Source organism: Pleurodeles waltl, chromosome 8 (genome assembly GCF_031143425.1).
Source record: "Pleurodeles waltl isolate 20211129_DDA chromosome 8, aPleWal1.hap1.20221129, whole genome shotgun sequence".
Taxonomy (NCBI): Eukaryota; Metazoa; Chordata; class Amphibia; order Caudata; family Salamandridae; genus Pleurodeles; species Pleurodeles waltl.
The window spans coordinates 453,254,327-453,268,590 of NC_090447.1; the positions used below are offsets into that span (position 1 = coordinate 453,254,327).

The 14,264-nt window shown below is 38.2% G+C and overlaps 1 protein-coding gene across 1 annotated transcript in view; it reads right to left on the reverse strand.

The window, feature by feature from the left end:
- The window catches only part of REV1 (REV1 DNA directed polymerase), a 429,753-nt gene that overhangs the window by 289,208 nt on the left and 126,281 nt on the right, over nucleotides 1-14,264 (reverse strand). Inside the window, exons 4-5 of the mRNA XM_069204390.1 lie at nucleotides 7,558-7,726; nucleotides 5,282-5,434 (exon numbers count right to left, since the gene is read on the reverse strand). Coding sequence (XP_069060491.1) covers nucleotides 5,282-5,434; nucleotides 7,558-7,726 — 322 coding nt within the window. The remainder of the gene's footprint in view (nucleotides 1-5,281; nucleotides 5,435-7,557; nucleotides 7,727-14,264) is intronic.

Consider the following 14,264-nt stretch of genomic DNA (forward strand, 5'->3'; position numbering starts at 1 on the left):
ACAAATCAAAATAATTGAGTTTCTCTGAGAGAAAAAGAGTTGAATAAAGGTGTGAAAACAGAGCAGAGCTCTGAGGAGACTCCCTAGCACGACGTGCGGTAGAAAATCTGAGGTGCTAGAGCTTCTCTCAGGAGGTTCTGAAGGGTGCTGTCGCCTGATTGGTGGAGGATCAAGTTTGGTCCTTTTTACATAATGACTCTGATAGACTATCAAATTGAAGAGGCCTAGGGCCTTTTTTTTCTCTTCAATATGTTTTAACATTACTTATGAAAATTACACCGGGACTCCCATCTCGACGACGGGGAATGATTCAAGCATGTGAATCTATGAAAGTTCCAATACTGGAGTAAATGAACATTTTAAAAAGAAGTCTATGTATAACATGCCACTACTTTATTTAAATCTTACTGCCATCATCTTGATTAAAAAATATGAAAGTTTTATAATGATAGTTGACAGTTTGAGAGAACACTAAATTTCATTAATTGTCAACTAGGTCAATGCTCATAATGATGTAAACACTAAAGCAGTGATTTGTTTTCCTGTAAGGATGCAAATAATTTTCTACAGTGGAGGATCTCATGCTTTAACTTTCTCCTTATCCAAGTGGGACGTCAGTAATTTACATGACCACAAAGAAGCATTTTTGCTTTACACTGTTGGCATCGAAACACGGACTAAAGTTAAAAAAGGCCAAATAGGATCTTGCATCTAACTACAGAAAACGGAAACAAATTATTTAAGGACATTCTGACTGTGTGACCATGTTTAAATGAGTCGCTTTGGATTTAAGGAATACTTTTTGAGGCAGTAAAAAAGGAAGCAGACATTTGTTGGCCACAATTAGCACAGCAAAAAGCACATAAAATCATGGATGCTCATCCTCGTCTCAATGATAATGCTCCATTATGGGACAATGCTGACATCCTTTATAAAGGATCAGAACTTAATTGGCCTTTATGGATTAAACATAAAATATACAAGTTATCAGATATATCTGCGCTAGATCATTTTGTTAACTCATTCCCTAGCTTGCAACTGGAATTCAACTTACCTTCAACACTCCATAATAATTACATCCAACTTAAATCAGCACTTATCCTTAGCAAGGCAAAAAATCCTGACATAGTATCTCACTCTCCAATAGCACGTTACACTCATACATGGAAACATTTCAGGGGCAGTTTCTGGTCTCTATCCCATGCATATTAACTTTTCATTTTCTACTCAAACATCTAATAATTTAAAACTATGGTGGTACACATGTTTCAATTTGGAATTTGAGGATAAAGAATGGGATAACATGCTTGTCAATTATAACAAAGGTCTGAGGGATTTGTGTCTTAAATGTATTTCTTCAAAATACTACACCATTGGCATTGGTCCCCATGCAAACTACATTCTGTTAAACTAAGTCCCCACTCTCAGTGCTCGCAATGTGGTACTTCAGATTGTGATATTGTTCATATATTACGGGAATGCCCCAATATTCGACTATTCTGGTGTCAGATCCAAAACTACATGAATATCCATTCCTCTACAAATATTTCATTATCAAACAGTTTGTCACTTTTACACAATATCACATAATTACTACCTATTTCCGCTCATACTTTCAAATGGCTTTCTACTGCTCTTAGCTTGTCTAAAATTAAAAACGCTTTTGGAGATCTAATGTTATTCCAGGTTTCAGTCATGGCTTGAAGATGTGTTTGATGTGGCTAATTTTGAGAAAATGATTTATACACTGAACGACAATCTGATCTAAATTCATACCAAGTATGATTAGATAACACTTTTTCAAAGTTTATAAGTTCATATTAGGAACTTTAATTTTGAATGTATACATCTCATTATTTCTTTCTTTTCATAAATATACTCATTGTATTCTTTATTGTATCATTTACTTTACCACTATATAACAGTGATTATAGAACTAAGCTTTGATTCTTTTTCGTCTCTTTTTTTCCTCTATTTGAAGGTGCCTTACACAAACTCTTATTTGAATATACATTCTGATCATTGATACAATCAATACTGACCTGTGATTGTTTACCAATGTTTGTATATTTTTGAAAATTGAATAAAGAAATCTGATTTTTAAGTGAAACACAAGACTCACTGTCAACCAATGCCTTTTAAGCTAAATTATTTGAAATTTGAAACAAGGAGGTAATGGAATAATGAATGATGAACTGAATGGTGGCAGCAATGTGGATGGCTCGATAAGTTCGAGGGGCTACACAATTATAGGCTAAACTGCAAATAAGAACCACGCTTAATCAATAAAGGATCTCTGAAGATCTCTAACCTTTTGTCAGACGGAAAGTGTAAGGTTTACTGTAATTTTGTCTTCATCATTCCATCAGTTTTGCCCCCCTGCTTGCACTATTTTCAAAGAAACTCATCTCCTATGTGTTGTTTTTCACAGACGATTTTTCCTTGACAAGTTTCACAAGTTTTCTTCAAAACTTCAGACTTGGAAGCTTTACAGTGAATCAACCTTTTGAAATCCATCACTGCTATTTGTTCTTTTATATACTTCTAGACTTGATAAAGTCACAGATGGTGATGAAGCATGTGTCAGCTACTGTTGTGATAATATATGTAATTTGGAGCACAGAATCTTCCATGTTTCAATAAAACTCACTTGATTGGACTTATCTACGAATCCTTACTCTATGGACTTACAATTACTTTTGGAATACTATTTGAGTGCTTGGGTATCTTTGTATACTCTAGTATACAGTGGACCTACTGGACCATTGTTGTTCGTGCCTTGGTGGTAGGGCACATGATACCTGTCAAGCATGACCTTAATCAGCTGTGTTCTTTGTTTACATTATCCACATTTAACTTTGTTCAACAGGAGGTGCGATTTATATATCGCTACTACCTTTCTGCATATGCCCTATGTGTTGTTTATGTATATGGCCCTTACATGAACAGGTAAGCCACTTGTACAAGTCAGTTGAGAAATATGCCCGTGTTTGTCTGCCTACAGGTACCCAGGTTGGTTGTACAATTCATTGTTATACAAACTCAATGCTTCTACATGGCTTAACAGGTCCAAGAAACGTAAAAGACTCCTGCTTCTGGCTGAGTGCCGTACTTACATTTTTGAATGGTTAATTGGGGCCTTACAATAGTATAGGTCAGACTGAAGACAGCTCACAGGAAAATAATGTAAGCAGATTTTACAAAAAGCACACTATGATCATCTGCATATTTGTCATGCTGTCTCTCTCTGACTCGCTTTCTATCTTTTACACACAAAACATTGAACATTTCTTTTCACACGCCCATCCCCTCTGCATACTATTCCACCCATCTGACATACTCAGTGGGACGCTAATTTACGGATACAATATTATATGTACTAGTGTAATGTTACGTTTAATAGCATTAGGTCGGTGGTTTTAGCTGTATATCTCCACTCTCCACGATTAGCAAAGTTAACATAGCAATAGGGCCGCACTGAGAACTGAGTATTTTTCAGGTAAGCATGCACAATAGCAGTCATATTTCTATGTGGTTCAAAGTACTCAGCACTGCACCCATTGATCATGTTATTTCTCTATTGTCCCAAAATGTTTCATCGTACAGATTTGTTTTGAAAATCTTAAACTCCATCTCAATAAAATCAAAAGGCTCCTCTTATTTCAATTGATGCTAACCTTTGCCAAACTTCAAAATCCTGGAGAAAGCAACTTAAAAAGTCATTATTTGGAAAGAGATAAAGTAAATGAAGGGCTCAAGTGCACAGAGGTGAATGCAGTTAAAAATGTTAAGTGTGAAAACAATAGCAGTGCATACAGGATCATTTGAAATAAACACATTTATATCCTTGATCTTTAGTGGTTAATTACTGCCGGAAGAAGAAATATAATTTTGAATGTTATAGATACTCTCAGGATAGCTTCTTCATTAAGCACTGCAAGAGCAGCTGCACTTCCAAGGCACATTTAAAAACAAGTAGATTATATTTTACAACAAATCACAATTTTTTTTTCGAGAAACTGCACCTTCATAAAGTTAACTTTTGCACTTACCTCAGAGTATGATCATGAACATTTGATCTTCAGATGCAAGTGACAAGATGCAAAACACTCCCAACTATTTTATTCTTTTTAGCTTTCCAAATTTCCAGGAACAGTGATATCCTCTTTTCTATTCATTCTTGCCACTGTAATGGTATTCTAGATAGTACTTTTGTTTGAAATATGGATGCTTAACGGGGATTATCTATTCTATTACTGAGTTTCCTATAAAAAATAAAAACGTTTTGAGATCTCTTTCTTTCCCTAACCTAGGTATCCCACAGCTCTCCTTAACATTCTCAGGCCTCTCAACTAAGGGACCATTAATGTTGTAACTTTTCGAAGTTGAAAGTAGACATCACTAAACTATCACTATCACCATACCAAATCTCCAAATGGGCACATAGTATTGAAGAGGTACAACCTTCTCACCTTTAAGATATACAAACTTAATTTCAAATCCCAAAAAAGATAGGGGACTTAGCTAAGCTTAAATCTCTCAGCTTGTAGCAATTGGCTGTAAATCTTGTCAGCTCCCCTTTCGATCTAAAATTACACCTGCTTTAGTGCAAACAAGCTCCATCGCTACACACAGGATCAGCCATACTTGACCAGACATAACAAAAGTAGTATCATGTCAAGTGACTCATGACTTTACAATGAAAATCCAAAGCCAGAGGATAAATCAGTTAACCCAGGGTTCTGCAAAGTCGGTCCTGGAGAGCCGGGTCCATGCCAGATTTTCAGCATATCCACATTTATAAAAAAGATGTTTCAGAAATCTACAGTTTTCTAAATGTGGATATGCTAAAAATCTGGCAGGGATCCAGCTCTACAGGACCGACTTTGCAGAACCCTGAGTTAACCCATCAACACTCTTGGGATAGCCCATATAGTCATTAACTAGAAAACAAGGACTTTAAAGTTTGTAATTTGTTCCAAGCCAAAATAAAGCAATATTATGTTCTTGCAACGAGTATCTCTTTATCTTTTGATTTTCTGATTTGTTTGCTAGGCTTTGATTTCTGTTTAGTACTAAACCAAATAAACTTGAAATTAAAAAAATATATTCAGAAACAAATGAAGGCTTGACATCCGAGCACAGAAAGGATCTTATTTCTTTGTGATCTATGTAAGAAAACTCTAGTTAAAAGTAGATCTTTAAATGTTACACATAATAGAACCCACAGTTGGCAATGGCCCACATTCTTTATTCACTATCTTAGTCTAGAAAGACTTACACTATACTGTCAAGCTTGATGGCCGCATGGCTGGGACCTGGCAAGGTTTCTTCTGGTTTGCATACAGGGTTGAAGTTGAGAACTTTCTGAGCGTTTGACTGCTTATTGTAGAGCAGGTATGGGATGTATGATAGAAGCCGTCCAGCTTTAATGCTGGAAAGAAAAGTAAACATTTAAAAATTTAATATTCTGAATGAAAACAGAGCTGGAAAAGCTTTCAGAAAAGTATGGTTATGTATATCATACTATGCACACACAATCCATTCTTGTTGACCAGCACCCAAACACAAATCCACCACAGCAGCAAATGTTGCATATCAATGTTAGGAAAACAGTGATGAGTGGAAGGTTTGCATTAAATTCAGCAACCGGTAATTACTTAAGGGCAAATTTCAGTCTATATCTTTTTTGCTCACTATGCCACTCCAGACAGAGACCGGCAATATGCAATACAGACCTGACCCTGACTCAATATAAACAGCCAAGAACAACCTGCCCCAATGTCTGGAGAGGGACCTAGGCTGGCAAGTTCAGGTTAAATGGTCCTAATGGGCAGGGCCAACTCTAATTTGCACATGGCTGGTCCACGTTTAGGTTAGCATAGTGAGCAGAAAAGATTAACTAAAAAGCGGCCCGAGTAAAAACCAGAGGCTAAAATGAATTCAAGAATTTTAAACACAACACCAATGCACCAATGTTTTTCACATTTTATTCTTTTGCGTGCTGACATTTAAGCACAAAAACTATTAGATGGGTAACATTAATGAATCACCTACAGGACAAACCTTTGAAAATGGAGGTCTAGAACACTGACAGCATCAGGGATCTTCACAAAACAGAAGCCGAGCTTTCTTCTCCCTCAAGAACTCCAATGTAATAGTGAGGAAAAATTAAGATGTGCACAGTGAAGTCTGTAGGTTTCTTATGTTTGCTATAGTCTTTTCATTAAGCTACTGTATCTTTTAACCTGGGTATAATTAGCCACCACTTCTATCAAGACCTCTTTATACAGAGTTAAGAAGGATGCATTATCACCCTACACAAAATAGTAGTCCATTCCTGAGGTTTCATTTGACTATTTTTACAACAGATGTAAAATTCTGGACTCAGTTTTTCAAAAAATATAATACAGTTGTTTACATTTTTAGCGAATAAAATCATGGCGCCCATTACTCAAAATACAGTTCAGGTGTTTGAGGAACTTTAAGGGATTTTACAATTGCTTAGGATGTATTCAGAACTTGGAATGATCATGCTGATGTAAAGGGAGTTTTCTCAAAACTAAATGTCCCAGTTGCACGATGTTTAGAAATCAGGGGGTAGAAAACCACAGCCATTAATATTTTGATGGATTTTATGCTCTTTTAAATACAAAACATACATTTTGCTGCACTGCTGAATTAAGACAAACGTGTTGTGCCATTTGCCTACGATTTCAATCTCTTTACATCTTTTTTTTTGTCATGTTAACCTTTAGGCTAATGGGAATGACCATATGGTTGGGTAACAGCCATGCTGGAGATAAAAGGATCCTGGACAGGATGCCTTAGTGCACCAATTGATTTTTAGTAACTGTTTCTTTGCTTCCAGCCGCACTGCAGCCCCATTATAAACACACAAAAAAAGAAAAAAACATTTGCTGCTGGATGAACCACCACAGTACTCCCGATCTAAGTAGTAGGCAGTTTTCAGTAAGCTTGACACAATGGTAGACACACAGGAAGCAGACCTACCTCTTGCGGGCAATTTTAGATGCAGGACTCTACGCTGGTCAGCTGCAGCAAACTATTTTCTGTGCAACACACATTAAAAAGCCGAAGTACCGTGGCAAAACAAGAAGACAGGTAATGTAGACTGAACAGAAAGCCGTCAAAGCAGAAAGTACTGACAGCAAGAGAAGCAGGTTATAGGGCACTGCACTGAAAAAGGAGGGGCAGGTAAGTGCACACCATCCCAAGAGATGTTTTTTTTATTGAATGCCACCGACAATTTCCATTGGTACCTGCAAACAATTTAGGTAAACCATTCTGAGAAACAACATTTTGACAATTACAAGGGTTTAAAATAGGGTACTTATTGGTTTTGGGGACAAATTACCTCTGAATGGACCTGCTGGAAAATCCTAGCCTTTTATATACCACGACTACAAGTCAATCTGTTCGTAACCAGTTTAGACAAAATCAGGAGACTGTCCCACTAGACAATAAAAATGAAATATTCTATATGCAGGTAGGAAGCTAAGGATTTATTTCATACTCAACATAAAATCTGTTTACCTTTCTACAATCCATTCTGGGCGGACCACTTTTTCTCCTTTTAGATCCTTTACTTTGTTATTTGGAAGATTTGTAGCAATGATGTGAGTAGTTTTGGACCTTGAATAATATACATGAAACTGGCCTCCATGTGACATCATGAGTCGGCGTAATTCATCGGCTGAAGGATCTAAAACAGTTGAGATGGATTAAACAATACCACTATACAATTAATAATATATGTTCATTGAATCATCTGTAAAACACAACCCCAACGCTGATTAAGAAATTGTAGGTCCGGATACATAGCCAAAGAATGCTTAGTTCAGCAATAGAAACACCCCACTGGGACAGCTGGGCAGTGTTATGCTACATGTTCTATGCCTCTTGAAGCTGGAGGCTATCTTCAACATTGTCCATGACCTGCTGCAGAGTTATGTGTGTTCAAGTCAGCCCTAACTTCCCAGAGTATTTCCTGAGCAAGCTTTATGAAGCAGAGTCTACCAGATTTCCCTGCTAACTGGTGTATTGTGGTGGATTTCTGGTTTATGACCAATTTTATTTAAGATCAGACTCAACCATTGATCATGAACCCTAAACAGGCATTCCAGACCCAAGAACGCCATTAGGCTTAATGGGCAACTAGATGCTGTAGAATGACTGCCTGAAAACATGACTGTGGCCTGGACCATTCAATGTTGGATGAAACAAATGCCCAGCATTTAATGCTCTTTAAAAAAAGGCTTTAAGAGTGGGGGTTTTACATCACGTTCAAGGGCCCTACAAATGGTTGTATTGCATGGTGATGAGCAACATGGATCTCCACCGCCTAGACATAGCAGAGCAGCAAACTATTTGAGAATATTTTTTAAATATAAAATGTCAAATAAATGTCACACTTGAGGTTGAAAATTGTTTAATCATTGTCCGAAATGACAAAGACCATCACAGCTACCACCGTGAACTATACAAGCAGCTTAAAAAACAAAAAGCATCCCTTAACCAGGGTCAGACTGAGACAGAAAATAGGCAGGGCTCCAAAATAAAAGTGGTCTGCATTAGCAAATCTGATAGCTAAAAAAGTGGGCCACATCTGCAAACATGGCAGTTTTGAACTTAAAAAGGGATGCTACATAGGTGTTTTGCAAAGTATGATAGATTACATGCATTTTGGCTTGCAACAGGCAAGGTGTGTGGTAATATTATGGAAATCAACAGTAAAAACTGGCTCATCATACTATAAAGTAGGCTCACAAGCCTAAAAATAAAAACGGCACACACACAGATATCAGATCAGCCCCGTGGGCACTGCCTGATTGCCCTATAGCCAGTCCAAATCTGCCCTTAGCACAGCCAAAGAAGCTACTAGCCAAACGATCGAAGCGAGCCAGGCATACTGAGTTCCAAGTCAAAACAACAGTCATGCCAACCAAACAGTCAAGAGAGTCTACACAAGGGACAAATGTATTTTAGCATCTCCTGTCGCATAGAAAATCACTTTGGAAAAATGTCAAATTACCCAAGGAATCAATTCCCAAAAATACATACTTAGTAATTCATGCATTCATCAACACCATTACGACATCAAGTTCCTCAGTGCAAAAAATTAAATATTAGAGGACAAAGATGGCTGCCTGAGGCAGCAGTCTCAGGAATGCTTAACCACTAGAGCGTGGAAAAAGCATAATTTTGTATGTCCGAAACTGTACAGAAGTCTGACATTTTCAAAAGGCATTCACAAAAGCCCCTGATTCCCTTTTCATGCCTCACTGACTTCTGTTCTTGTAAAACTATTCTTTCCTCCGACATCTTCCATTAACAAACAAAATACATATAGTAATGACATCATAGATGTTAGGACGAGAGAGAATACTGGAATTATTGTAAATCTCACACGGATACAGCTAACATTTTATTAATTTCCTATAAACGTAACACAATTATTATGTGAAAACCAAGTGGTCAAAATGCGGCTTTTCTATTACAACTTCTAAAACACTGACTACTGTCTACATAACTATGGGATTTCATCCAGCAACCCAAAAATGGGCTTCTGTCTTATTTTCGTTAGCTTACAACATTTTTTGTTTAACACGAAGAAAACAAAGACTACCACCACCCGTGAGAACAAAATTACATAATTAGATCTCAACCTTGCAGCACCATATGGGGCTCATTTTGTGCCCTGGCTCAATTTGATGTGCATTTTTCCAGGACCATTAATATCAAAGGCATGTTCCCCTTTCACTCATACCCTCCTTTCTATTCTCATTTCTCCACACATTTGATAGTTAGCAACCTGAGTGTTTTGAAAACAAGCATCTCGCTCTTTGCCCTTCAGCCCTTCGAAGAAGCCCAATAACAAATGACTCGACTGGCATAAAAGTTCTCCAATGGCCATGCCAGCATAGGGATGAGAAGGTAATCATATCTAAGGAAATGTTTCCTTTGCTACTTATAACAAGAAACATTTTTGTACAATCAAACATTCTAGATCTGTTGGGCCCAAATAACTATATATCCATCCACTTGTTGTTTAATTTTGCAGTTTAGCAATGGACCTTTTAGTACGAGACACATTAACTGCACACTTTCAAAATAAACATTACACATTCTTTAACAAAAGAACTTCTCAGAAGCATATTGAAGAATAATTAGCCAACAACATCCCACTCATCAAATTGTAAGCAAGCAGATCAATGAATCATGAAATGCAGGCCATCTAAGCAAGAGACAAATCCCAAGGTTAGAAACTTGGTACACAAAGTACACAAGCTTTCTCTTTGTGGCAGGCACCACAAAACGATAGCTAAGGTACAAACTAAATTATAACACAAAAACAGCATGAACAAGAAGCGTGAAACAGGATCAGGAGGACAAAAGCTGTTTCAATCTATCAGGCATACTGTTATCAGGAGAGTGAGGTGACGGACGACCAAGATGGTCGCAAAGAAATGTTGCAGTTTGTCTCTTGCTCTAGGCAAGACTGCTGGTTTAAGGATGACAGTACTTATGTTTGTAGGCAACTATGCCAATCCTACAACAAGTAACAACTGTCGTCTCAACCCTCCCGGCTCACAAGCAGTATCTCACCAAAAGCCCATACAGTAAAAGGTGATTTGTGGCAGCCTTTACACATAGACTCAAGATTATGACATCTCAGGGAGTGTCGTTGTTAAACGGAGATTACCGCTTTCTCACATTAACAACATGTCTCAAACACAGGCAATGAAGGAGATGCAGTAAAGTTTTGAATAGGTTTTATTTAACAAAACTGCAATCTACAATAAATTGCAGATCTGTTGTTGCCCATCATTTAAGTTCTTTGAGACTGACTTCAACATTTACATCAACAAATGCGTGTATTTCATCACTCAAGAGTATCACAATCCTCAATCCTTGAATGCTCTTAGAGAGTGGTCAGACTAATTTTAATGGCTCTGTCATTCCATGACAAGGCAAGTTACGACAACTTTCACCATATTTTAAGGTGTGTACAAGAGCCATGCAGATAGTCTGTTGCTGAAGTTGTACTGCAGAACTCGAACAACGTCAGCTCTCATATTTCCCTTGCCCAGATTACAAGGTGATGGCTGAAGTCAAATCCCTGTGAAAGCAGAAGACTGTGCATGGATAGGAATTCCAGGCTGAGGAAAAGATTGCACCATACCCTTTCCCATTATAAATTGAAGCAGGTTTGATCTGCTAACGTGTATCATTGGCAAAACCCTGGATAAAAGGCAACACCAGTAGAATTTGGTGCACTAAATATGGATTTTGCAAAACATGCCTGATTTCTAAGTGAAAAATGTGGGCTAAGAAGTAGTTACCAATGTAGTAAATATCTTGCCACGGTGTAGTGGTATTAACCTGACTACTGGTGGGATCCCTTAAACCTAGCTGACAAACTCACTGCATCCCTCATAATATGTGCATTCCTCATAATACGTACATTCCTCAGATGCAGCTTTCTTTATAAAGAAGGATCTGGCAAATCTTGATTTCTTTTGGGAGGAGACCGTGTAAGAGGTGTGCTATACCAGTGGTATGGTAGGAGAAGTCTTAACACCTGGTCATATTTCTTCTCAAACTTGGTAGCGCCACACTTACAATTCTAGTAGCAACGCACTACTTCTGAAGTGGTAAAACAAATAACAAAAACACCACAGTATGTATGCTGTATCCCAATCTAAAAACCTTTTAAAAAGATTTCGTAGAATGAGGGGTAAATTGATAAACTTCACAGAGGACATTTTCACTGCAGCAGCTGCACCTCAAACATAAGGAGCTGGACTCATAATACATAGGTTGCAGTGTAATGTCCAAACAAGATCAAAATACAGAAACACTATTAGGGGAAGGGCAGAGCAGACACATTTAAGGAAGCAAGAACATGCTAACTGTGCTACTAAAAATAACTAGTTATTAACAATTATTCATGTTAACCTAACCTGGTATGAAAATGCAACATGCGGGCAGACAAAAGGAATTTTTACTACAAGTGGAATTCAAACATGAATCCGGTCACAGCTGGAAGAATAGACTAAATATCAGAAGAAGCCCTGGATATATGACCGATGTATTTAGTTTATTCTATACAACTGCAAATGATAATACACCAAGTACGGGTCTAGCCACTGCAGCAAGTGATAAGCACACTGCTCCTCTAACAATCAGGCAGCGACAGGCAAGGTTTTGAAAAAATAAATAATATGTGCTACTTCCTGCCAACTGTTGGCTAGTGACAATAAAATGTCTGCAATTTTACTAGCTACATCTGATGGCAACAGGACATGATGGGAAAGTACCATCCCTGCAACAAATCCTTAGATATTCATTCCTAAATTGTATAATATTTCAACTACAAAGCTGTGAATTAAACAGGTAGCAGACTGTACAAATACCAAGAAGAAGCACGCTCGAGTGCAGAACAAAAAGGGGGCATAATGAACACAGCAACAGATATCAATAGTCACTGTTTTATTAATCTGTGGATTACCAGGTATACCAGGTCTTATTCTGTACAAACATACATGAAATGCTATGCTGACAAATTACTGAAGAAAAACAATCACCACTTGAATAAAGAAAAACAGAAGCAAGGGTTTCTTTTACAATGGCCTATTAATATGAAAATATAAAATTAAATATCAAAGGGTGTGCATATTTTTTTGTAGATACTGCTAACGATAACACCCTTAATAGTGGAGCTCACTGTACCCTGTCTTCAGCTGACATTATACATAGCTGAACCGAGGTGTTTGGCTTAAATAGTTTAATCTCAGTCAGACAGGAGCATTCATCCATGTTCCTAAATTAGTTTCCAATGTCAAATGTATTGCCTCTTAGGTTACAGGAATTGCTAACCAGCTGTGTTCATCTTGCACATATTGATCAAAACTGGTCCACCAAATGATTCATGTTAGTTAGTGTCCCAGTTGATTGATCTATTGTCTTTCGTTGTTGATGCACTGCCACACTCGACAATGGCTACTAGAGCAGACACAAGGGAGCCGGCTATGAGAAGCACAATGCTTAGTAGTCAGGGGTACGACGGAAGCTCATCCTTTCGCTCAAGCCGTGTTTGTTCTTCGTGAAGGGGGATGGATGTATGACCTGAGAATCCAAGCTACTGGAGCCCGACCCCTGGAGTCCTTGAAGCTTCTGAATCTGTTCAGGCTAAGGATTCTACAGGAGGTTGTGCAGCCTGAGAGAAACAACTGCTGCATAAAGAAATAACCCTGGTAAGAGGAGGGGCACTACGCTGAATCAGAATACACAGTGACCAGTGTGCTTCACAGCTGTCTTCATAGGTGCGGATTTTGTACTTGGGAGTTTGCGGACACGTCATTTGTCCTCAGTTTCCCATCCCCATACACTGAACAGGAAGAGAACTCCTGGCAGACAGCGAGTGCAAACTATTTCATTAAAGAAAAGAGATGCGAACTACGGAGTCAGTCACACGGGAGAGAGGCAAAGGATAAGGTCGCTGTATGAAAGAGGTTTCTGGTATGTCTGGCCAGTGCCAGTTGACTCTAGTTCTGTTTCACACTAAACAGATGAGGGTGATCAACGAAAAGAGGAATACATTGTCACAGTGACAGGCAAGTCTACTCTTAACTTTTATTTACATTCAAATTTAAGAACAACTACCAACTATAGAAGCAGCAGCTTGGATTCTGGAAAAGTCCGCTTTTAATATCCAGATTCTGATGTAGGACAACTTCTACTGGACTATTATAGGCAAAAATCTACTTGTACCCTATATTTCTATTATGAGAATTTCCACTGAATTCATAAACAATGAATACCTCTGTAGAGACCGTTTACAAAGTAAAGCTTTCTTCCAAAACAAATGAATCTGCAAGCAGCATGTTTAAATATCAACCCGACTAGACGGCTGAAGTTAACAAAAAATGAAAGATGGCAGATTAAGCTGTTCGTAACCCCTTTACAAAGCAAACAAGCATTGCCAAATCCAACAGGTCTCGTCCATACAAGAGCTATTGGCTTTGGCAATGTGTGTTTGCCATGTTGTACACCAGTGTGACTGCGGGTCAGCATTGCTAAAAGTGTGAGGCGTGGAGTGGGGAAGTAGAGTGTTGTAGAGTGGAGTGGTAGAGTGAATTTGTTGCAGTGGAGTAGGAGGAGCAGTGTCATACAACTTGGTAGAGTTCGGTGGCAGAGAGTGTCGTAGAGTGCAGTGTCAGACTGAAGTGGAGCAGAGG